The 26,126-nt window shown below is 45.9% G+C and overlaps 2 protein-coding genes across 2 annotated transcripts in view; one reads left to right on the forward strand and one right to left on the reverse strand.

Annotated features, from left to right (window-relative positions):
- tbc1d5 (TBC1 domain family, member 5) overlaps nucleotides 1-5,969 on the forward strand; it is a 42,263-nt gene extending 36,294 nt beyond the window's left edge. The window contains exons 19-23 of the mRNA XM_056298301.1: nucleotides 441-649; nucleotides 898-997; nucleotides 2,512-2,591; nucleotides 3,983-4,228; nucleotides 4,665-5,969. Of these exons, the coding sequence (XP_056154276.1) occupies nucleotides 441-649; nucleotides 898-997; nucleotides 2,512-2,591; nucleotides 3,983-4,228; nucleotides 4,665-4,958 (929 nt within the window). The 3' untranslated portion in view covers nucleotides 4,959-5,969. The remainder of the gene's footprint in view (nucleotides 1-440; nucleotides 650-897; nucleotides 998-2,511; nucleotides 2,592-3,982; nucleotides 4,229-4,664) is intronic.
- A 2,092-nt stretch (nucleotides 5,970-8,061) lies between these two features.
- On the reverse strand, nucleotides 8,062-24,573 carry LOC130128365 (inactive phospholipase C-like protein 2). The gene is made up of 11 exons (XM_056297986.1): nucleotides 24,421-24,573; nucleotides 23,997-24,146; nucleotides 20,838-20,998; nucleotides 19,518-20,001; nucleotides 17,240-18,469; nucleotides 16,086-16,335; nucleotides 15,651-15,937; nucleotides 14,736-14,939; nucleotides 12,602-12,677; nucleotides 8,990-9,099; nucleotides 8,062-8,694 (listed from the first exon to the last, which is right to left on the reverse strand). The coding sequence occupies exons 1-11, from the start codon at nucleotides 24,571-24,573 to the stop codon at nucleotides 8,485-8,487; spliced, it is 3,315 nt and encodes a 1,104-aa protein (XP_056153961.1). The 3' UTR covers nucleotides 8,062-8,484.
- Nucleotides 24,574-26,126: the final 1,553 nt, after the last annotated feature.

The raw sequence follows: 26,126 nt of genomic DNA on the forward strand, positions 1-26,126 counted from the left end.
ACTGTAGGTCTACCAACTTGCTGTTTTCTCCTCTTGAGAGCTTTGCTTCTATTCTGATAGTCATTGATAAAATTGCATTCCTGAATAGATTTTCCACTGTAGCAATTAACAGGGGATCAAACTTTGAAACGCTGATCATGTCAGTGGATTGAAACTCTTTGTAATAGGAAACAATGATGTGTTTATGTACAAAAAAACAGACTGAAAGTTAAAAAAAAACAGGTCAGGTCGGAGTGATGGAGCTGTTATTAAGATTTTCAGATATCGAGAGAATTTACCAGCAGCGCAGACTTGAAATAAATTCCTGATCTTACCAGGCAAAACTTAAGTTCAGCTAGAGGCTGTTCAGGTCATCAATTGCGAGTTCTGTTTTGCAGGTTGTAATGTTTAGTCTTTCTTTTGAGGTGTTGTCTTCTCTCTTTCTCTTTCATTTTATTCAGGCCAAACCTCTAGGACGGTAAGCTCCTCTCCCAGCATAGAGAGCCTTTCCGGTGTGCAGAGCCATGCCACTGCCTCCCCGCCCCTTCCCCCCTCCAGAGGAAGTGATGTCAGCACTTCGTCCCCTCCCCTGTCCGCCACCAAGAAGGAGTCTTTCTTCAACATCACCCGTTCACGCTCCCACAGCAGGACTATGGGCAAGAAAGAGACTGTGAGCAAGACCTCCGTATCATTATTTACCTGTTCTCTACCCCTGTCTGTGTCTTGCCTGCCTGTCTCTATCTGCTTGTAAATTCCTGTCTGTTTTTCTTTCTCCTGGTCTGTTATATTCTTTGTGTGACTCAGTCAATCTTTTCTCTCTGATACTTCAACCCCCATCCATGTCCATTATCTCCTGTGAAGCTCCATCTCTTTATGTATTTGTTTGTGTGTGTGTGTGTGTGTGTTGTTTTATTTCAGGAGGAAGACTTGGAAGCCCAGGTGTCCTTCCTGCAGGGCCAGATCAATGACCTGGAGGCCATGAGCAAGTACTGTGCCAAGATGATGAACATGCACATCTGTGAGTTCAGTGGTTCACATGAACACCAGGAATTAATGAGTGAATTGTTCAAGGATCACCATTCAGGTCACTGTGACTGCCCAAAACGTTACTATGACTTGAAGGAGTAGTTCAGAATTTTTGGAGACTGTCCCTATTGTGTACTCGCCACTCATGTAGAATGTACATTGGTAGGTTTGATTTTCACAGTCATCCATTATTTCCTCCATACTGGACACGTAGCTCCAGCTGGCCGTCCACAGCTCAATGCAATTAATGGGGGACATATCCAGAATCCTTGTTCACTGCAAACAGCACGCCACATTTTAAGCAAAGCTAACATGATGTGAATTTGAGAGGTCATTTTAAAAATGTACAGTGGTTTTTACAATTGGTTTAACAGTTGTTTCTTACCATGCTACTTCCTACTAACACACCCTACAAGCAAATTAACAGCAGGATGATGACAAGCTGGAGCTGCATGTCCAGTATGAAGAAAAGGATGGCTGACTGAGAAAATTAAACCTATATGCGTAGTACATGAACAGGGATTATAAGACATTATAAAAAAGCTTCAAGAACCTGAATTATTCCTTTAAAGGTCCATTCTAACAGAAGTAGCCCTACCAGTGAAAATTAAACTCTTAAGACACTGGGATTATTTCCGATTTTTGTTTTGTGTTCCACTAAGGTCTTACATGTAAGGACTAAGACAATAACTAAAATAATTTTAAAATATACCTTTTAAGCTTATAGTTTGGAGTCTGGCGTGTGCCACTGCTATAATTCTAGACTAATTTAGTGCTCAACTATTATTTGTAGTAAATAAAATAACGTGGACAAGAACTGATGTTTGAATTAATATTTTCTGCATAGCAGTTAAAAAGTGGAATCCATTAGATACTAAATCAGTTGTGTCCTTAATTAATGATAATTATTGAATAAATCAATTTTCCAAAAAAAAATTTTTTTTTTTCCCCATTGTGATTTTTCCCTTTTTCTCCCAATTTAGTGGCCAATTGATCCCTATTTTAGTTCAAACACCCACCCTCATACTGCATGCGTTTGCCAACTGCATCTCTCCGGCCGGCAGTCTCGAAGGAGACGCCTCCCCACTTCCGTGACAAGGCGAATCCAGGCCGAACCACTGCCTTTTTCCGACACACAGAGACGCATTCATGTGACGAACACAAGCTGACTCTGCCCCCCTCCCGAAGACAGCGTTGCCAATTATTGCTGCTTCACCGAGTCCGGCCATAGTCGGATCTGACGAGACTGGGGCACGAACCTCAATCCCCAGTGGGCAACAGCATCAAAATTATTTTTAAAGAGACATTCAACAAATGGGTTTTCTTTGGCTTATGGATTTACCATTTACACTTGTTGACATGAGGACACTTAATCATTAGACGGCTCCAGAGTGACATTATCCTAAAAAAGACTGCAAACCCCAGGAGCCCATCACCTGTTGGTCTGTTGACTTTTTCTCACAACCTACCCTGCTACAGAATGTTCACAGGTGTGTCTCTCCACAGGTAAAATTCAGGAAGTGATCCTTCAGGAAAACCTGGAGAAAGAAGACGAGGTCCTTGTGTCCCTGGCAGGACTCAAACAGGTATGCTTGTTTCAGGTGTGTTAACTGTGGTTGGGGGCAACGAGGAGGGCCCCAGGTGTCATCAGTATTCCGAGACGTGTTTGGCTTTTGTTCGCCGGCCAGCCGATGGGTCCTTTATCAAATGACCGAGTCCTCTCTCTGCTACTGTGGTTATTGAGTTTAGACTGCAAAAATTATCCTCAGACATGGAGAGGATTGTAAAGTGTTTACACCTTGGTATCCCTCCCTCTACACGCAGCCGTGGACACAATAGGTCACTCAATTCTTTTAGATAGACTTCATAGTCTAATTGGCCTCTTTGGTACTGTTCTTAATTGATTCACATCTTATTGACAGAATTTTTTGTAAGCATAGATGAAAGTTCATCTAAAATCTTTAAAATTAACTGTGGTGTTCCTCAAGGATCAATTTTAGGTCCTATAATTTTTAACCTTTACATGCTGCCACTTGGAAAAGTCATCAGGAGGCATGGCATAAATTTTCATAGCTTGCCGATGATCCAGTTTTACATCACCATGTAACCTGATGACATGGGGCCAATAGATGCCCTTTTAACTGTATTTTAGAGACCAAGTTATGGATGGCAGAGAATTTTCTACAGCACAATTAGGACAAAACTGAAGTCTTGGTTATTGGTACTGAAGCTCAGAGAGACAAACTTAATGTGAAACTGTAAGCACTGCCATTAAATCCCTTTCAACAAGCAAAAAACCTAGGAGTTATTTTTGATTCAGATCCTAGTTTTTAACCTCTTAATAGTAACATAACTAAGAATGCATTTTATCATCTGAAAAACATTGTCAAAGTGCAACCATTTCTCGAGCCAATACAGAGATACACACTTTTATTACCTGCAGGATTGACTATTGCAATACAGTCCTTTCTGTTCTCCCTAAAAAGAATATAGCTCAGTTACTGTTACTGCAAAACTCAGCTGCTCATGTGTTGACCAAGAGCAGGAAGAGAGCACACATTACACTAATTTTAAAGTCTCTGCGTTGGCTGCCTATTCACTTCAGAATTGATTTTAAGATCCTTTTGTTGGTTTATAAATCGGTTTATATTATTACTTTTTTGTGGGGAGGATTTTATTTTGTTGTGTGAAGCCCTTTGTTACATTTGTTTGTGTGAAAAGTGCTCTACAGATAGTCGGAATGGTTGATTGCTGTAAAACACCTACATTGCGATTGTCAAGGATGTATTAATTGCAGTTTGCATGCATTGATTATTGTTTGGGGGATAATTTTCTGCTATTACCCCATATAATCTTTTTTATATAGTGTTTATCATGATGTCAAAAATTAAGAATTTCCAACTGCAACACATTGTCTGGTTATAAAGGGGGTTGTCCATTGCTTTACTCTATTCTACAATGTGGCTCCTCCGGTCAGATCAAAGACATCCTGAAGGGGGCGCTGCGTTTCAACCAGAGTCAGCTGGAGGCTGAGGAGAATGAGGAGATCACCATCGCGGATGACCATTACACATCCACAGCAGCCGCACTGCATGCCAACAGTCAGCTTGATGACCTGCAGCAAGACAGCAAAAGCCAGCAGCACCGAGACTCTGACCATGAAGGGAGCATGAGTGTGGAGGAGAAAGAGGAGGAGGAGCAGGTGGCCACACCAGAACAACAGGTCAACAGCCTCGCTAATGCTAATGGTCCTCCTGCACAACACCGTAACTTTAGTATGCTCTCACACAAAGGCCACAACTATTGGAGACCACTACTGCTACGACTTTTCCTGGCAGTAGTGGTAGTTTTCAAAGTAACAAAAATCATTTCTGGCAGATTTTCAGTCCACTTCAGCGTTTCAGGTCTTTTTCTCAACTTCACTGCTTATAACATTTCGGCTTTGTGAAACATTACAGTTATAGACTGCTCTTAAGAGTTGGACAGGGGAATAAATTAATAAGTTGACAGATGTCTTTTGTCAGGATTGTTCATTTTTAAACATATTACCACTTACTGTAGTGCTGACATCCATAGTGGATGTGTAGTTAAGGCTGGAGATAATAACTGATGTTGCTTGAAATAAAAGTAAGAGCTCTTGTTTCGGCTCATGCCTCTAGGTGGTGTCTTCCATTGGTTCAGAGGGCAAGAACTGGGATGACTACATTCTAGTCTCCCAGGATGGAGATCTGCAAGCTCCTGAGGGAGCAGGAGGGGGAAGAGGAGGCGGGTCAGAGCGCACCCCTCCCACCAGAAAAGAGCGTGGCTCGGTGCGCATGGAGCCAGAGGGCATGATGGGGACCTTCCACGACCCCCTGATGGTGGGCGCCACATCAGGCACATCCAGCCCGGATGAGGGCTCCACCCACAGCAAAGACTCTGACTTCACAATTGTCAACCCCAACGACCTGTGAACCGACAGGCTCTCTCTCTCTGCCTCTTTTTCTCAGTGTGGGGCACCATTTACTCTCACCGTGTACTTAGAGGTTGGAATGTGGGATACTGACCTGAGATCAGAGAGAAGAACCTGAAGTTTTAGTGGTGAGCCAGTGCATTCACACCTGGCTTAAAAACTTGCACATGTGGACTGAGTTACATAGCTGGCTTGCTAAGGACAGCCAGACAGAGTCACAAGTACCTTATATTCTGTCGCTCAATCCTGGCATCTGTGTCGCCTCTCAGATGCTTTGTCCCCTACCCGATGCCTGTCTTCTCGTTATACCTGTATTTTAATAGCAGTATCCTCTTCCACCAGAAGAGGGAGCCATTGGACTGACTACTTTGTGACCACACCAACACTCTCAAGAACTGGATTTAGTTCTGCATTTATCAGTGGGGGGAAAACCGCACCCCTCCGACCAATTTCACTGGACTAACCGGAGTGTAATGCTCTGCTTCTTCTGAATATGGACACCCTTGCCATACCTCTGTCTGTAATGTCTGTCCATGTCCTTTCAAAGGATGATCTCTTACCTCCATTCATCCTCTCAGACAGAGGAAGACATTGCCCTTCTGCCGGTCTGTGGTGAAGGGCAATAATCCCCCCCGTCATCTTCTTTCAGTGCCTCAAGCTATTTTTTTTCCCAACGACCAGACAAACCCTGATTCTTCCTTCTTGTCTTTGTTAGCCTTTTTTATTTTCCAGAAAATATTTTAACTTGTAGATCTGCATTTCCTAGGTAAAAATGATTAAATTATGGAGTAAGGTCTTTTTCTTTTCTTTTTCTTTTTTTCTTTTTTTTTTTGCTTTATTTTTTAAATCAATTCCAATGTGAACATTTTTATGCGATTACTATTCATTTCTCATGCCATCTGTTCCTGCTTCCTGTGGTAGCCATGTAAAGCGTTGCTCACTCAGAATGTCCTTCTAGCTGACCATCCAATAGAATTAACTCTAGACCAATAAAAGAACATTGCACTTGCTACAGAATAAAGTTGATGTGTTTGGGGTTCCCGTTCATACGTTCAAGGTGTGCATGTGTGTGTTTGCGTGTGTGTGCGCACGCCCGCTTGTGTGTAAGCAATGAGGCTGCAGTATTCAGCATGCATAATTGTTTTCAAAATGTTTGTATTCAGTATGCATCACTGCAAACACTATAGCCTTAAATAGTCTAGATGTTGACTGTACAATGCAAAGTATGCATTTACAGTTTTGCTAGTAAAATTGCTGAAACTTTGATAACTGACTAATGCCGCTGCAGTTCTTAAAAAAACAATAATAGTTTCGGTAATATTGCAGCCCATTGAAAGTAGTCATTGGTTAGTTACAGAAATTGCTTATGACGGAGGCTTACAGCCAAAGTATTTCACAGCATCATACACAAGGATGGTTCTACTATTAGACCCATACCATGACCGTACTAGTGTCTGATATACTAAGTGTCCAAGCACTATTCATGAGCTTCACAGTAACACCCAAAGATGTTGTAGTAACAGGTCTTATAGGGCTAGGAACCTTAATGTATGGGAAGGGTCCCCGGGGTGTCAATAAGGGTTGGACCCGTCAGCCAGCGGTCAACGTGTCTACTTATCCATGCACGTTACACTACCCCCCTCCTTCGGGAAGCGTGTCCCCCCACTCCGCAAGGGACAACATTAACCAGTCAACTAAAGGGTCCGACCCTTATTGACACCCCCGGGGACCCTTCCCATACATTAAGGTTCCTAGCCCTATAAGACCTGATACTACAATGTCCCGTGTTTGAGCCTAAACAAACGGCACTAATCTAATTTCAGTTCATTCCAGGGAGAGGGACTTGTTAAAAACTAGTTTATTTCCATCCTGACCGACCAATTGGTGATGAGCTGCAACATTTCAGAAAGCAGCTGCATCCACAGACTCATCTACTGCACAAATACATTGAAATATTACTATCTGGTATGTTTTCAGGATGACTCGTGTACAATATTTTCTCATTGTACAGGGAATTGTTAGAAACAGATAAAATACCGTGCAGTCCTTTTTCAGATAATTTAAGCACGTGCAAGCATATTTCTTCTCCAGAGTCGGGCGTTCAGGAATTTTAATATAATGGTGGTTTATAATCGGCATAGAGGCTTATTCAGGTACTCAAGACTGAAGAACGTCTCAGACCAGTAACGATTAAGACGGCTGTGTGGACAAGATGCAAATACAGCAGAGTGCCCATCAAGATGGGCCGCAGCTGGTTTGCAGGGTAGTCCCTGAGGGCCGTGGATCAAGAGGAGCTGTCCATGGATAGTAAACCCTGGTGAGTGATGGATCTGAGCTGGGTCCACTGGGCCCTGGGGGGGGGGTTCTGATGTCTCGAGAACCACAACACCCAGTAACCCAAGGTCACATGACCAATCGTGCGTCAGCGGATGAACGTATAAATCTATCTGAATGGTTATCGGGCATTTGTTTCCATTTTCAGCACTTCTGTAGGACACAGCAAGTCGGTGTCGAGCCTTTTTTGAATTCTTCCAGAAAAAAAAAATTATCCTCTCATACGTTCATCTGTTCCTTTGGGATTGCTGAAAATGTTTACAGTCACTGGTCATTAATCGCTGCTGGGGTTTTTACTGTGTTTCGGTTCAGGTTCCTCATAAAGTGCATTTTTACCACTGTCCTTAAATTCCTTAACTGAGACTTCCTGGCAAAATGAATCCCATCTAATAAGGTCTGAATGGTACCAGACTCCCCCAGGTGAGCTCCCCAGTTTGACTCAATGACCAAAAAAAAAAAAAAAAAAAAAAGTTGAAATGTTTTGAAATACTTCCAAGTGTCCTTTGACAAAGGTTTGAGTCATCCCAGGAATTTCTGGGACGAAGGACAATCTCTCCACACTCCCCCACAACAAAGCACACAAAAACATGGCAGGAAATAAATTGCACGTCAAAAGAAGGATATAAACATTTGCTGTATTTACACTCCATTGCCAAAATGTTTCTTATGTCTCTCGGGCTTTTACTCTGTCTACATTCATTTCCCCAGCATCCCCATGACCCCACCCCCACCCCCCGGCAGTACTTTGACTGCTATGACAGGGAGCTGTACTTGGGGTGGATGGATGGAGGCACATCGCTTCACTGTGACTCTTCACCATTCATCAACTGCCTTTTCCTTTTCCTCTGAGAAATGGGCAAATGCCCGGGCGCCCCGATAAATAGCAAGCTCCAAGGCTGCCACGGTGGCTTCTACACCTAAACCCTCACACACCGAATCGTCCCATAGATTACATGCTGAAATGCCTCGAAGATGCTCTGTCACAGGAGAGTTACTGAAGCAGTTCAGCGGTGTCTTCATCCCCGTAATCTGACCTCCCACCCACCCCCCAGGACAATATGGCTGGGTCTTAATATGGCAGTGCTATCTGCTAGTGACATACTACTCTATTAACCGCCACCGGGCACTGATCAGCGGACTATTTTGTGTCTCAGCGTATACCAATTTGTGTGTTTAACAAAGCTTGATTGGCACTATGCTGATGGCCCCCCTCCAATGGTGGTGGGTTTCTCCTGACTGGCGGATAGCTCCTGGCTGTGTCGCAGTTGAGAGCTGCTCCTCCCTCCGATCCCTCCTCCACCTGATCCCTCTTTGGTCAGGTTGGCGGTCAGGGCGGCATAGTGGACCTGCTTCATGTTCTCCTGCACCTCAGCCTTGGCAAGCTTCAGCAGGTCAGCCTGGCCCTGGAAAGGGGGGAGGGCGGTGTGGGTGTGTGTGTGTGTGTGTGTGTGTGTGTGTGTGTGTGTGTGTGTGTGTGTGTGTGTTTGCATTGAGGGGTTATGAGAGCAGAGGAGAGAGACCAGAGAGAGGATTGGTTAGGTGAAAAGGATGGCGGGAGCAGAGAGGGGAGGAGAAGAGAAAGAGGAGACAGATGACTAACAAGCTGAAGGCCAAATCACAGTTCAGCACTCCAGCCCTGAAGACGTGCGGTGCGTGCGAGTGTGCGCCCATGTTGCGTGTGCATCAGGTGCTGCTGACCTTAAGGATGGTGATGTTCCAGCTGAAGCTCTCCAGCGCTCGAGTGACCTTGCGACCTTTCAGGCCCTCCCTCTCGGCCAGACTCTGCAGCCTCTCATGGAACTCCATGGCTAAAGGCAGAACACACAGACAACCAACCAGCGTGTGTGTGAAGCCCACGCTTTTGTCCTTTTTGTAACAGAATTAAAAGATCAAGTTTTAATCTGGCTTTGACGTGATTAGCCATATTGCTGGGAGTGCAATTCTGAACAAAGGGGGAGGGAGAGAGGGAACAAGAACAAACAAAGAAAAAAAAAAAGGGCCGACAAACAGTGGGCGGATAAACAGAACATATGAATGCAGACACTCAGGGGAAGAGAGAGAGAGAGAGAGAGAGAGAGAGAGAGAGAGGAGAGAGAGTTTGTGTGACAGACAGGGGAAGCAGAGAGAGTGAGAGAGAGAGTGACAGACAGGGAGCAGAGAGAGCGAGAGAGAGACAGCAGAGAGAGAAAGCAGAGAGAGTGTGTGTGACAGACAGGGGGAGCAGAGAGAGAGAGAGAGAGAGAGAGGAGTGAGAGAGAGAGTGATAGACGGGGAGCAGAGCGAGCGAGAGAGACAGCGTGAGAGAGAGTATGTGACGGGGGAGCAGAGAGAGCGAGAGAGAGAGAGAGGAGCGAGAGAGAGAGTGACAGACAGGGGGAGCAGAGAACCAGCATCATATAAGCCAGGCCGCTGGCTAGTTGGAGCACATGCTGCGAGTTGTGTTGTGCATGTCTGGCTTCTTCTGAGCGCCCCGGGCCACTATCCCACTGTTACCATGGAAACCCGGAAGGGGCGCAAATCGCTGTGAGCCATCACTATAGGAGCACAGACGCAAAACGTGGCAAGTTGAGGACCGTCAGAGGCGTGCAAGCGTGCCAACACTCCTGCAGCACGAGAATGAAAAGATTGTCTTACGAGCAGGACGGTGCATCTTTCTCAACAGACGCACAAACCTGCACACACATACTTTTGCACTGCTCTTTAACACCTGCTCACACCCACAGAAGTTGCCTGGATAACAACCATCGTGGCCGTTGCTAGGCAACCCGAGTCCTTCGAGCAAGTATGGCATTTGCGTGTGTTTAATGTGAGCCATTTGCCTGGTTTTGTATGTGTGTGTGTATGTGTGTGAGTGTAACATGCTATTTCCCTGTCAAACCAAGCGAAGCCGATGGAGGGAATATTACGTCTGCGCTGAGAAAGGCAATGTGCATACGCATGCATACGTGCACACCAACACGCCCACACACACCCACACATATTTATATATACACACGCACACACACACACACACACACACACACACACATAGGGTCCTGACTGAGAAGCCAAAATAATATTAATGGCCGTTGAATTTGATCTTGAGTATAAGGAACTGCCTTCACTTTCTGCATCACTGCTCCCTCTCTCTCTCTCTCTCTCTCTCCCTCTTTCTTTCTGAAGGGAGGCCCTGTGGTGTTGGTGAAACAACAAATCTGCCCCCCAGTTAGATTTCAGGGAGGAATGTCATTTTTTATTTTAAATGAAACTTCCATTCTTCCTGCACCCCACACCCCTCAATCTACCTTCAGCACTCAAGGCGAGTCATTTAGCATCTTCTGTGTCATCCGTCACCGGCACAGCGACAAGAGACAGCTGCAGGAGAGCCATTGCCTTTCCGCAGTGACTGGGCTCCCATCTGCACGTACGGACACCCTGTTGCTGTTGTAAGCTTCTGCGGGAGAAGGCATCTGGATGTGTGTGTGTGGGGGGGGCTCACTAGTGATTAACTGGTTGATATACACAAGTGCAAACGTTATCCCCCCCCCAATGGAGAGACTGGCGCCAACCTTAGGGCTAAGATCATCCGATAACAGTCTTTAACCTGCGCTCACAAGAGGAGCTTTGTTCGCGGGACCGGGCCCTGAGCAAACTCTTCATCGGGTAAAAATTCGGGCATCAAGCCACATAACATTATCGCATCCCTATATCTCCCTGCATCAAACTAAAAAAGACTCATGTGATTGCTTGTAAAATAGGGGGCAGATGGAGACTACGCCTTGTGATCTACGCCTGGAGACGGCTGAGTAATTCAGGGTAAATCTTATGTGACTAATACTGCTCTGCTGATGTGTGTGGCCTCGCATACATACACACACGCAAACAATATTTAAATTTAACGGGTGAGGGGCATCTGGGTAGAATAGTAGTCTATTCCATTGCATACCGACACAGGGATCGCCAGTTCGAATCCCTGTGTTACCTCCGGTTTAGTCGGCCATCCCTACAGACATAATTGGCTGTGTCTGCAGGTGGGAAGCCAGATGTGGAAATGTGTCCTGGTCGCTGCACTAGCGCCTCCTCTGGTCAGTCGGGGTGCCTGAATGGGGGGGATGGGGGAACTGGGGGGAATAGTGTGATCCTCCCACACACTATATCCCCCTGGCGAAACTCCTCACTGTCAGGGGAAAAGAAACAGCTGGAGACGCCACATGTATCGGAGGAGACATGTGGTAGTCTGCAGCCCCCCCCCAGATCGGCAGAGGGGATGCAGCAGTGACCGGGGCAGCTCAGAAGAGTAGGGTAATTGGCCAAGTACAATTGGGGAGAAAAAGGGGGGAAAAAAACAAAAAACTTAACGGGTGACTACCAAACGATGCCGGGCAGATGTGGTGTGAGACAGAGGAGAAGTCCACCAGAGGCGGAGCAGAACGGTCCTAAAAATCAACCGTCATCTCCATCCTATAGTCTGCCCACAATGTCTGCAGTCTCTCAATATCTCCATTCAACAAATTCTTATCTTCATTATTCCATTACCAATTTCTCTAATCATATGACCCTCAACTTGTACGACGCGCCTTCCCATGAATCCCGGGAATGAAACAAAAAAAAATCTACGGATATCAGCAGACATCTGAATCTACCAGAAATGGTTTCATTTTTTCCTCTTCAGTAGCAGATGACGTTTCTAACTCTGCACCAACTTCCTGCATGAATGTGTTTATTTTCTTTTCATTTTTCAAAGCTTCTGAATGTCTATGACAATGTGTGTGGGGGGAGGGGGGGTCAGTGCTGATGTTTGTGATGACGTCAGCCCGACTTGCGCCCGCTGACCCAGGAGGCTTGGGCGACCTCTAACTGCTGAGGTAAACAGACCCCGCTGGATGCTACCGCATGCCAAAGATCACAGAAACTAAAATCAGCTAAAAGAAAAAATATTAAAATCCCTGATCCCTGACTGAGGCCAGGGGTCGTGACTTGGTGAACAGGAGCTGATCTGACGGCCGGATCTGTGCCAACTGAAACCCGCGGCCTTCCAGATCAAGAAGGTCACCGCCGATTAGAGCCATGCCAACACAGAGATATGAGCAGATCTCCGTGCACAGCGGGACCAGAGGAGAGACACGGTGGGAAAGGAGATGAGATGAGAGGAGTTAGTGAATATGAAGGCTACTGCTGCCGTGTGGAAAACACAGCTCGACCCGGGAGGCTGTGTGGGAGATATTACCAGTGGATATTGGCTTTGGCTGCTTACCACTCTTAAGTCACACAAATAACATCACTCTGTAGGGAAACAGTATCTCATACACACACACACACATACACACATACCTGTTGACTGTATGTGCAGGATCCTGTCGTAGATCCCGTCTGAGAACTCTATTACAGCTCTGCTCTCCTGAATCATCTGTGGACGAAACACAGGTCAATCAAATAAAAACCAGTCACCATACAACACACACACATACCCTACACCCCAAAGTCCACCGTACCTTACTTCTGACAATCAACCCTCTTCGTAAGATCATGTCTAGTCTTCCCACCGTATACTGTAAAGCAGCACCATACTGACGATGCAAGTTAAATGAAAATAGCTCTTTTATGACAAAACTGAAGATAAATGAAGACCGTTCTGAACAGAAATGTTTATATTCGTGGTGGAATTGGTTTTTTGACCTAAACGCCATCAGCAAATGGAGCCGATAGTGGAGGGATGTGTTTAACACAGCATCAATGCACACGTGCACGCGCACACACGTACACACAAGGATGCAAAATGTCCAGACAGACAATTGTGACAGCTTTTCTAAAAATAACCACACACACACACAAACACAAACACACACACACACACACAAACAGACCATTAATGACAAGAGGAGCTTCTGCCTGATAAGTTCTACACGGCTTCTGGCAAGGTCTGCTGGGACGTGACCCCCTTCATAGAATAAAAAATAATTGTTCAACAAATGAGAATTAACTACTGTACACACACACACACACACACACACACACACACACACACACACACACACACACACACAAACACACACACAAGCACACATAGAAACACACACATACTTGTTCCCATTTCCTCTGTTCTTTCCCTTTTCCAGCAGGCATCAGGGTTGAGGCGTGGAATCCGTTTAGCCAAATGACATTCAAATCTATGCTAATGGTATTCAGCGCTCCCAACTTTGCTTCCTGTGGCTGAGAATGGAAGTGCCTGCCACACATACACACAGCCCACCCACCCCCTACCCCCCCCACACACACACACACACATACACACATATGGACACACTCATATAGAGTCATGCAAATTCTCAGTCACAAATTTTCAATAAATCTATAAACACAGTCCAAGGACCATGACAATGCGTAACGGGGGAAACAGAGCTCTGGTGAAATTAAACTGTCACGGTTTATAAACCCAGATCTTAATCATAACTTAATAGGACTACAGGGAGCTCCATTTATCTCCACCACTGCAGCCTGTATCTGGCCGCTCCCATTAACAGAAACTGGAGTTTCTCTCTCTGTCTCTCTCTCTCTCTCTCTCTCTCTCTGTCTATCGCTCTCTCGGTCTATCTCTGTCTGTCTCTCTCTGTGTAGCTCTGTCTCTGTCTCTCTCCCTCTCTCTCTCTGTCTCGCTCTCTGTCTGTCTGTCTAGTTCTGTCCCCCTCTCCCTCTCTCTCTGTCTAGCTCACTGTCTCTGTCTCTCTCTTTTCTCTTTCTGCTCCTTTCTCTCAATCCTTATCTCTCTCTCTATCTGCACACAACAACACACAACCAAACCACATACCACACTACTGTTCCCCAGACAATATCACCAAATTGCCCTTTCATTCTGACAGTCCATCATCCTACCGAGCCGTGTCAAAAACATCTTTCCTACAGGGCCACATATCTCTTACGTCAAACAGCAGAGTGGCAAATGTGCAACATTAATCATTTAAAAAGTGTTGCGCCAGCCGACCAGATGACAAAAATAGGGGAGTGATGTTGTCGTGGAAAGGCAGAGCCACCGTCAGCCCAGCACAAAGAGCACGGCTCTATCGACACCACTTTGGCTGGGCAGCCACAATCAATGGCTGAGCCCAGAGGGAATGAGGTGGGGAGGGAAGAGAGGAAGGGGGAGCGAGTGAATGAATGGACGAGGGAAGGAAAGCACGAGGCAGGCCAGAAGAGAAAACAAAAGCAAGCAAGGTGCAAGGTGCAGATGACGCGCAAGAGAAAAAGGGACGGAGGGGGAGGGGGAGAGAGAGAGAGAGAGAGGAGGAGGAGGAGGGTGTGGAAAAAAAGAACATATACGCTAGTTATAACATCGACTTAATCCAATTTATCAACACACACACACACACACACACACACACACACACACACACACACACACACCCCGAAGTGACCGATATGAGCCTGCTGATTGGCCCGTGAGTTGACTGGTTGCTTTTCCTCTCCTCACCATTTCATAGGTGGCGACTGCCCTGCGCAGGACATCAGGCAGTGGTCCCTGCGGCTCCAGGACGGGGTAGTGGTCCCGAAGTTCAAACAGTAGCAAGGGGGTCCCGTCTGAACCTGCAACACGCGAGCCCAAGGCCAGCACGCACTGCATCAGATTAGCCACCGCCGACACCCCGCACAGCTCCCTGAACAACGCCACCGAGTTCTGGAGACCCGATGAGACAGACAGACAAGACAGATGACGAATTTAAAGATTCAACGATGTGCCCAAGTTGGTTTCTCTCACACATAACACGCACACACACACATACACACATGCACGCACGCACGCACACACACACACACACACACACACACACACACACACACACACACACACACACACACACACACACACACACACACACACACACACACACATATAACTCCAACAGCACTGCTGTTTGTTTTTCACTTGGATTATTGATTCACTCTCTCGTCGTTCTCCCAGTTGTTTTGTTTCAGCAGTTTGGGTTGAAATGAACAGATGAAAAGACATGGAGGCTTTCCAAGTACACCGTGAGCAAGAACATTTGATTATAGTTGTACTGCAAAAAGTTAAAGGCACAGACCGAATCGTGAGAGTTATTCTTTTGAAATAAAACAAGAGAACAAAAAGTAATCAGCCGATTAGTTCTCCAATGCCACTAAAGAAATTACACAAAAACATAACAAATGCATGACATTTTTTTTATGGTTGGATAAAGGTGCTGCCAAACACCGAGTTTCTTCAAATTTGCTGAAGATTCACCGTCATTTCACAGAACCGTACCAATATCAGAATGGTTTTTCAAAGTCCTAATGTGCATGGTTATATAAATATTTAAAATGAAGACTCAGCAGTATTTATTCTTTACGTGTCCTCCGTCTTCCTCACCTGCATGTTCTCCCTTAGGTCTGTGGCTTCTCTCAGTGGAGTGGCGGCCATCTTGAAAACCTCATCCACAACTCGGACCCCCAGGTCCCTCAGAGCAGTGTAGTCCCTTCCCTTCCTGGCCTTCCGCACAGACAGGCCCCTTTTATGAGGCTTACCCCCTCCTCTGCGGTTGGTAAGGGCCACGTGAACAAATAGCCTGGCGTATGGGAGGTCCTCCCCCGTCAAGGACTGGAGTGGTACGTACCGATAGCCCGGCTGGAGACACTCCAGAGGAATGGTGTACTGACCTGTGGGTTCGCATTTCAAAACACAGCGCACAAAATTGACTAACAAAGAATATGAAGCACAAAGCAAAGAAAGTTGTTCGTGTTTATCTTTTCTGAAATAACGCTAGCTCATGCAGCCTTCAGAATGACCTCTGACCCTTATACTGACCTATGAACTCATCCCCTATGAAATCATCATCCAGTACCACAAAGCGAACCATGGCTAGCTCTGGCAGGTTGATCTGAAACTCGAAGCTCTCGTCGAAGATGGGGTTGTCCCCGTTCTGGGTCACGGTCCTTGTCCGGCGCTCGGAGCAGTCGGCCGGGATGCCGTGAATCTCCACGTACACGTAAGGGTCCACGATGTCTCCTTTGGCCCCCGACCCTCTGGGCTTTGGCAGGTTCTGACCACTGATCACCTGGGATGAGAAAGTGACACGTGGACTGTTTTGGTGTTCATTTCTTTCTTTTTCTTTTTTTGCAATCCCCCCCCCCCTTTTTTTTCCTCCCCAATTGTACCTGACCAATTACCCCACCCTTCCGAGCCATCCCGGTCACTGCTCCGCCCCTTCTGCCGATCTGGGGAGGGCTGCAGACTACCACATGCCTCCTCCAATACATGTCGAGTCGCCAGCTGCTTCTTTTCACCTGACAGTGAGGAGTTTCACCAGGGGGACATAGCGCGTGAGAGGATCACGCTATTCCCCCCAGTTCCCCCTCCCTCTGAACAGGTACCCCAACCGACCAGAGGAGGCGCTAGTGCAGCGACCAGGACACACACCCACATCTGGCTTCCCACCCACAGACACGGCCAATTGTGTATATGGACACCCAACCAAGCAGGAGGTTGTTCATTTCTTAATGTGTATAATTTATAAGATCATTCTAGATGGTAAGTCAGATGGGAAAACCACAGTTAGGTATTAAACATGTATAATTTGTATATCAGGGAAGTGCTATAAATGTTTGACTAAAGTTCCCATACACATTAGTTTTAAGCAAAATAAAAAAAGTAAATGCTACCTAAACTTGTTGATTATTTTGAAATTAAAGCATTATTTGTAGGGTTTTTTGTTGTTGTTTTGTTGAAGCTCTGGAATAAATTCAAAATTCATCCATTATCCAAACCGCTTGTCCTGCTCTCAGGGTTGCGGGGATGCTGGAGACTATCCAAAATCATCTCTGTAAATAATTAGAGAGACACTCTGGGCAAATTGAAAGACAAAAATTATGACGAAGTGCCCAGTTAACCCTATTTTGGTCCCATGGTCAAAACCAGACAACTAAATTCATTTTAATGATCGAGCTATTCTCTCACCACACCTTGACATGGAGCAACTGTGGAGACACACCAGGCACTGTGTCCCTGGTGTCGGCACTGAAATATGACACCTCCTGGCGCATTATGGCTGGCCGTAGAATGTAGCCACAGTTCCCATTTTGTCGAAACCAGGCGGTGTTCAGGTCCATCATCAGGCCAGCTGTCTGGTAGTTCATGGCCACGATCTGACAACCGCACTTCCATAGGTCCTGAGGGTTCATGTTGCTGGAGTCTATACGCATGGGGCTGGGGTAAACACGCGACAGAAAACGCTTGTTGTGGTTGACAAAGTCACCCGGGCTGTCCCCAGCGAGACATTCAGCCAGGGACTCGTGGAAGGAACACAGTTCCCAGGGCTTTTGGCTCTTGGATGACGTCTGGAAGTCAATGAAGCGGATGGACTGGCAGAGAGTTACGAGGTCAGAGAGCCCCTTCAGTAGTTGGAGCCGTTTGGGGTGAGAAGGGGGGTTGGAGTTGGAAACTGCTGTGTTAGAGAGACTTTTCTGCTCCATCTCCCTCTCGGCTCCACTGGGGCCAGCCCCCACCCGCTCACCGCTGTTGGTTAGCTTCACCCGCTGGCACATTTCTGCCCCTTCATCCTCCTCACTCACCTCGTCCTCTTCTCCTTCCCATTCTGACCCCAACTTCTTTCCCTTGAGAAGGATCCGACCTCTCAGGGAGTGAGGTGCTGGGAGGTACCATTCCCCCTCGACAGGGGGGTCCATGTATAACTTTTCTCCGAGTATCCTCACCAGATGCTGCAGCACTGCTTTCTGCTGTTGAAGTGAACAGTGGTTCTCGATGCACAGAATCAACGGATACTCAGACGCCACAAACGCAAATTTTCCAATTGCTTCCAGCACACAAGCAAGCACCAGGGGTGAAGTGAGGGAGTGTCCGGTGTAAACCACTGGCTCCTCGTCTGGGCCATCCCAAAGGTCCAGCTCCACGCACCGACAGCCCATCTTGAGAGCGCGAATGTAGCCAGAGATGTCAGAGGGACCGCGAAATTGGTCCTCTATGAGGTAGGTGTTGTGGGACGAGTTGATGTAGTAGTGAGACAGCGGCTGGCGCATGTCCTGGCACACGGTGTCGTGTTCCCTGTCAAAGAGATGGCACTCTGATGAGGTGAGGTAGCTGGTGAAGCCGTCTAATGACAGGCAGCCCTGCTGGCGACCCTCCTCTGAGGGCTCATGCAATCTGATGAGCTCCAGGCTGGTCTCCTCGCTCACCTGGGTCAAGATGGGGCAGCAGGAGAGAGAAAGAGCAAAGGCTGACACAAAAACTGGTTGTGAGCAGTATGCTTGACATCTACATTAAACTTTGGCATTACATTACTGTTGATGTGTTCCTTAAAGGGATACAATCACAATTCTCAACATTATATATGTGTGTGTGTGTGTGGCAGGGATAATACTCCATTAGGAGCCATAATATTGAGCAGTCACCTGTGTCTTTCAAACGCCATCGAAATTGTGTGTCCTCACATGGCATTCAGTGGCATTCGCTACAACAGCTGTTTGTAAGCGTTGTTATTTGCATTTTCTTATACAATGCAGCCAAGGCTCGGCGTTTTTACCGATTTTCACCGAAAAATACCCAGATTTTTTCAAAGGAGCAGATCGGTTTAAACTGATTTTCACCCGGATTTTATGTTTCCACGGATCCAAAAGTTGTTCCTGTTCCTGTGATGTTATGTAATAGTGTCCTCTTGTGGCAAAATTCGGCATGCTGGCTAGCTTTGAAAAATAAAAACCGAAAACACTGAGCCTTGAATGTAGCCTATTTCTATGTGTGGCCACCAAAGGTAGCAGCAAACCAAAAAGTAAGAGCTGTAGGATGTTACTGGCGGACATCTTCCTGCACATTTTCGGTGGCATTTGAGACACAAAGAAGACTGCTCAGCAGTATGGCTGCTAATGGAGAGTTAACCCTACAACAGGTATACAGAGAGAATGAAAATTGTGATTGTTCCCTTTAACAAGTCCATTTCTGCCCCACGATTTTAGGTGCATTTGTGTGTGTGCATATTTGTGTGTGCATGACAGCAGTGGTTCTCAATCAGGTCCTCAAGTAAGACTGGTCCTGCTAGTCTTCTATTCTACCAGGTAGTTAGTTCCCTGGCAGGTGAAATTCACCTGCTGAGTCAGGGTTCCTAGCCATCTAATCACAACAGGTGATGGTGGTTAAATACCTGGTAGAAAAGAAAACCAGCAGCGCTGGTGGTGCCTGAGGACCTGATTGAGAACCAGTGCATGGGAGGAATGCATGGATACCCACTTGAGCAACACCTTGCTCCGCCTCCAGGAACCTCATCAGGTCTTTGGTGTCTAAGAACTCCTTGTTGCTAGAGAACTGCACCAACAGGAAGTAGATCTCTGGGCGGGTGCAGAGGTCATGGAAAACTTCGGCAAACTCCTGCTTGGTCACGCGCTCGTTTCTCCCTCCCCGTCTTTTGTTTTCATTGTGGTCTTTAACCGCTGATTCGCTGTTCTGCATCGCGCTGCCGGCCCTAGCACAGCAGGTCCTATCCCTGACTCTTTGAAGCTCTTTAAACCTGTGCTCCACTTTGCCACTGCTCAGCCCAGGGTTCACACTCTGTATCAGCGCCACAGCGGATCGTAAACTAATCCCGTCCTCCAGGTTCACCTGTCCATTGGGTTCAGCCACAGAGGAATACAACTCTTCCAACCAGCTGAGACGAAGGCTGTCCTGACTGCTGGCGATCATGTCCAAGGCATGCTTCCCATACTGCATTAGATACCTGGAGCCAGAACAGAGAGGAGAGGAAGAGATGCCATACTATAGACATTAAGAGCAACATAATGCATTCTAATAGTTTTACCCAATTCTTCCAATACTGAATGAAATACATTATCAATATGAGTGTCAGTGCAACAACAGAATGAAAATCCATTCTAGGGGCGTCCAGGTGTCGTGGCCGTCTATTCTGTTGCCTACCAACATGGGGATTGCCGGCTCGAATTCACGTGTTACCTCCGGCTCGGTCAGGCCTCCCTACAGACACAATTGGCCAATTGGGAAGCTGGATGTGGGTATCTGTCCTGGTCGCTGCACCAGTGCCTCCTCTGGTCAGTCGGGGTCCTTGTTTGGGGGGGGGGGGGGGGCTGAGTGGAATAGTGTGATCCTCCCACACACACTGCGTCCCCCTGGCGAAACTCCTCACTTTCAGGTGAAAAGAAGCGGGTGGCGATCCCACATGTATCAGAGGAGGCATGTGGTAGTCTGCAGCCCACCCCAGATCGGCAGAGGGGGTGGAGCAGTGACCAGGATGGCTTGGAAGAGCGGGGTAATTGGCCAAATATAATTAGGGAGAAAAAGAGGGAAAAAATTTTTCGAAAAAAGAAAAGAAAACCCGATCTTGGATCTCTAAAAATTAAAAGGCTCCTTGAATTCTAATTCTGTAACAGCAAGGGAAGAGCCTTTGAATCTGGTCCTACTACTTTCTAGGGCACTGACTCTTCTGTTGGAATGGGATGCCTAAAAGATGACTCATTATCTAAAAGATAAAAGAACTTTCAAGTCTGACACAGTCGAAGATTTACAAATGTAAAGTATGACTCCACTGTCCAGCCATACCTGAGGCCAGTTACCCAGATGTTGGCCACTTCAGCAGAGTTGGCCAACAGGTCTAAACTCTCATACATTTCCCCGTAGATGATGGAGAATGCACAGTCCTCTGAGATCTGATCATACACCCCACTGGTGCGGAAGGTTTCCGTGTTGCGGCCCGTCCGCACCTGGAATGGGACCGTGAAAAATTAAATAAAGGCCCCACATCACTGGAAAAACTATAAAAGATGTGCTGCTTATTAAGCCAGTTCTTGTTTTTGCACATTTGTGCTTTTGAAAATGTTCCTCACCCTATCTTATAACGAAGCAATGGAGCCCCCAAGAATAGCTCAACTAAAAAGTTAATGAGCCAGACAGGCTAAATCAAGCGGTATAAAGTCAGACTGAGATTGAAACACTGCTATTTTGTAACATCACTTGGAATTTTAATCATCAAATCATTTAATCATCAAAATGCATTTTGTACCGTCTCTTTCTACCGAAAAAAAGATATGAGTGTAAAACATGGGTCTCAAACTCGCAGCCCCGCGGGACATTATTTTGTGGCCCCCTACTTGACATCAAAGTTTAGTGTTAGTGCGGCCCGCGCTTGCCCTGGGCTTTTATTTTTCACTTATGAGCTACCATAGCGCAGGCTCATGACAGCTTCCGGTGTCGCGTTTGTTGTCAAGTCATGGTGCATTCCCGTTACGTTGGAAGTTGTAAATTGGAACGACTCGGATTTCAGACTTCCAGTTGAAATGTCCAACTCGGAGCTCAGAAAGTCCGACTTCCGAGCACAACTTGAACGCACCATAATGGGCAGCGCAAATTAGCAACGGTTGAAACTTGGTTGAAACTTGATTCCGGAGCAACACCAAGTGGAAGGAAGATATATCCTGTCAGCAAGCCCCAGTTATGTCTTTCTCAAAACCTGCCGTGAAGAGAAAAGTTGGTGACGAGCACAGACAATTTCAGGAAAAGTGGGAGACGGCATATGTTTTTGTTGAGCACAGAGGAAGCAGCCCGACGTGTCTTACATGCACCGAGAAAGTTACGGTGCACAAGGAATACAACATCAGACGTCATTACTCGACTAGACATGCTGATGAGTATACAAAATACCAGGGAGATGAGAGAGAGAAACGGGTCGCCAATCTTAAAACATGTTTACTGAAGCGACAAGATTTCTTCAAGAAAGCTAGCAAAGATAATGATGCAGCAGTCGAAGCTAGCTACGTGGTGAGTGAGATGATTGGTAAGTCGGGAAAGCCATTCAAAGAAGGGGAGTTTGTTAAAAAGTGCATGTTACAGGCTGCAAGTATAGTCTGTCCGGAAAAGAAGGGTCAGTTTAGCAACATCAGCCTTTCAGCCAACACAGTGGCAGAGCGCATTTCTGACCTGTCAGGTAACATATATGATCAACTGCGTGAGAAAGCCAAACGTTTCTGTGCATACTCAGTCGCTCTTGATGAGAGCACAGACATCATTGACACTGCGCAGCTCGCAATCTATGTCCGTGGTGTTGACGACAGTTTTGAAGTGATGGAGGAGTTGCTCACAGTGATTCCAATGCATGGCCAGACCACCTCTCAGGAGATATTCCGCCAGCTGTGTGATGCCATTGTGGATGCGGGTTTGCCATGGAAGAGGTTTGCTGGAATAACAACCGACGGAGCGCCATCAATGACAGGGAGGAGAAATGGAGTGGTGGCACTTGTTCAAAAAAACTGGAAGAGGAGGGTGTGGAGGAGGCCATTGCTCTGCACTGCATTATCCATCAGCAGGCCCTTTGCAGCAAATGCCTGAAGTTTGACAATGTGATGTCTGTCGTTGTGAAATGCATCAACCATATCAGATCCAGGGGTTTAAAGCACCGGGAGTTCCGTGCCTTTTTGGAGGAAATAGAGTCAGCATATGAGGATGTGCTCTACTTCACTGAGGTACGTTGGCTCAGCAGGGAAAATGTCTTGAAGAGGTTTTTTGAGTTGAGAGCAGAAGTGAAAGCCTTCATGGAGAAGGCTGGGATGGCTGTTCCTGTGCTAAGTGATCCCAAATGGCTCATGAACTTAGCTTTCCTTGTTGACATCACACATGAGCTGAATGTACTGAACAAGAAATTACAAAACCAGGGGCAGCTTGTCAGTGCTGCCTATGACAACGTGAGATCATTCTCCACAAAACTTGTGTTATGGAAAGCCCAGCTCTCAGACAAACCTCTGCCATTTCCCAGCATGCAAGGCACTCATGGATGCAGGCACACCATTCAGTGATGAGAAGTATGCTGATGCCATTGTGAAGCTACAGGAGCAATTTGATCACAGGTTTGCAGAGTTCAAGACACACAGAGCCACTTTTCAAATTTTTGCTGACCCCTTCTCCTTTGATGTGCAAGATGTCCCTCCTGTGCTTCAAATGGAGCTCATTGACCTGCAGTGCAGGTCAATGAGCTTATTTGATAGCTTGTTTGTTTTTGTTGTTTTGTTTTGTTTTGTTTTTTTAGCTTATTAGCTTATTAGTATTCCATCTTGTCATAACAGAACCTGGTGTCCCCTTTTTGTCTCACACTGTTCGTTTTTGTTCCTGCACTTGTACTGTTACCTGTCTTGTTATGATCACCTGTATATATAAATAAAATTTTTTTAAAAAAGATTGAGAACATTGGATCGGTTGTACTTTTTTTTTTTGGAATACTTGCGGCCCAGCCTCACCCAAACTCTACCTCCAGCAGCCCCCAGGTAAGTTGAGTTTGAGACCCGTGGTGTAAAAGGTAAAATCTAGTTTTTCAATTTACTTCTTTTTTTAAAACAGTTCCCCCTCATTCCCCCTCGGCTGATTTTTTTTTCCCTGATACTCATGATATCATCAGACACACTCATTAACGTACAGCCAATTGGATCAAATCAAAATATGAAACCCCGCCCACCCATACTACCAACCCTTGCTTGCACTTGTCAGTCAAAGGTCAGCTCATGAATATTAATGAGGACTAGACCACCACCACCACCCCCACACAGTACTTGAAACATTTGATAACAGTTATGGACAAAGGTATAAAAAACACAATATTAGTCATGTTGCTGACATGTTTTGTTAACCCACATTAAAGCTTTTAGGACATGTTATATCTGATTATGGATTTCAGTCTGACTTTAAATGCTTTTTCTTATCCGAGCTGACACTGACCTCTCGTATGGATGGGAGGGCGATGCGGGCTTTGTCCGATTCCTTCTTGGAGGGCTCCCAGCACAGAGCCTGTAACCCCGCATCTAGCAGGTAGTAACGTTGGTAGACCCGTGAATTGGGACGCACCTTCCTGAGTTCACTGCCCTCGACCTGAAATCGACAAAATGTTTACAAGCAGGACAACTGAATCAGTTCAGGAGCGCTACGACGAGGAGACGTTCAATCTCTAAACTACAGCGTAACTCCGGTGAGTCTGCATTTCAACTTCAAAACCTTGTTAGCTAGAACCTACCAGACAAGAAAGGTGTGCAAGTGTGGGAAAGGATCAAAATCCCATGTTCTCCAACAAACACCTGGTGCATGTATTATATATGTCATGTATGTGAGCACTACACATGTATGAAGGTAGACCACATCCACTCACCATGGAGTGGATGCAATCTGCAGCGCTGCTGATCTTCCTCTCTGACAGACTGCTGCTGAAGGACACCGTCTTCTTCCTTTCCCGACCCGCACGGGAGCCATCCTTGGAGTGGGAATGTTGGGGTCGTGGAGACAAAGAGATTTGGAAAGACATGACAAAGGAGTGAGGGGAAAAAACAGAAGATGAGAGAGAGAGGAAGTAAAAGAAATAACAAGCAGATGTGACCAGAGAGAGAGGGAGGGCAGGAGACGAGAGAGAGAGAGAGAGAGAGAGAGAGAGAGAGTGAGAGAGAGAGAGAGAGAGAGAGAGAGAGAGAGAGAGAGAGAGAGAGACTGGTGATTTTATTATTATTCGCAGTGTGGGGCTACAGTTGCTTGGGCATGACAAACAAACTTTTGTTCCAGCTCGAAGTCATTCACACAGAGATACACACAACAGATGTCAGAAGATTAAAAAAAGAACTTCATCTTCCATTTCTTTATATGAATACAAACCACAGAGTCTGCCAGAGTGCAGCCTCCTACCAAACTGTCATTGTTCTTTTTTTTTTCCTGATATCAAGTAAATAGCTTCTGCCGGTACTTGCACTTGAACAATGCACCATTACACAAACCAGACCAGACAGAGCTGAGGCGGGGGATTCTAATTTTGCCCCTCCTCAATAACACTGACACGCCCAGACCAGTGGTTATCTGGGCCACTGATCGCATTAACCAATCAGATGTTAAACCGGATGTTACTGAGACTGATAAGACCACATATATGGGAGTGAGATTATTCAATTACTCACATTCGGGGTCCCTGAAGACATTAAATCAAAGACTTGATGAAGATAATCTGAGACAGGATTGGTCATTAACTCAGTATGGGTCGATTCAGTCCAAAGCAGATCAGCCCAAGATACTATCAACACTCACACACAAACGTGCTCACGTAATCATATTCTCTTGCACACATATATCTCACCATCTGCATAGTATTAGCGCTTAATTAGTATTAGCAATTTAGCCCCCGCCAACAATCTTTCATGATAAAACTGTCAGATACCTTATGGTATGTTACTCGTTTTCAGCAAGAAATTTTAATTGTGCATTTGCTTACCTTTACAGGATTGTTTTTGTTAATTGTGTAACTGAAACTGGAAAAAAAAAGCCAGATCACCTTGAACTGGTTTGTGAACATTAAAAAAAGATCCTGAGTTATACACGGCAGAGAAAGAGTTATACATTTTTCAAGTGGTAGATGAAATGTGGTGCAACATGCTGCTTTGAGCCTTGCAGATTCAAAGAACTTACAGTTTTTGGCTTCACAGAGAGATGTGAGGGCAGCTGGTACGCATTCAGTAAAACCTTTTGTGCTAGTTTCAGCCTTGCTTTTACATAATGGCTGGGGTTTGTTTTTTTTTGTTTTTTTTTTTACTTTTTATTTCACTTTTTATTTCATTTTGAATTTTCTGTCACGTAATCCAGCTCCGATATCATTTTGTTTTAATCTATTTTATTTTCATTATTTCTTCAACTGTTTTGCCTACCCCCCCTTTAATTTGTTTGTATTTCTACATTGCTTACATGCAATGTAGAAATACATTGCATTTTTCATGGAAGCAGGACTCAGGTTTGACGGAGAGCACAAGGTGAAAGTCAATCGAACACCACCAGGATTAATCCTTTGATATTCAGCGTGAACATTTGTGATCACCAATTATT

Source organism: Lampris incognitus, chromosome 18 (assembly GCF_029633865.1).
Source record: "Lampris incognitus isolate fLamInc1 chromosome 18, fLamInc1.hap2, whole genome shotgun sequence".
NCBI classification, from domain to species: domain Eukaryota; kingdom Metazoa; phylum Chordata; class Actinopteri; order Lampriformes; family Lampridae; genus Lampris; species Lampris incognitus.

Bases quoted from the DNA above. Each gene is read 5' to 3' on its own strand.
- LOC130128365 (XM_056297986.1), bottom strand. From the start codon at position 24,573: ATGTCTTTCCAAATCTCTTTGTCTCCACGACCCCAACATTCCCACTCC. The intron at 24,147-24,420 runs GTGAGTGGATGT...TGTCGATTTCAG, and splicing joins CAGATTGCATCCACTCCATG to GTCGAGGGCAGTGAACTCAG. The intron at 20,002-20,837 runs GTATGGCTGGAC...TTCTGGCTCCAG, and splicing joins ATCTGGGTAACTGGCCTCAG to GTATCTAATGCAGTATGGGA.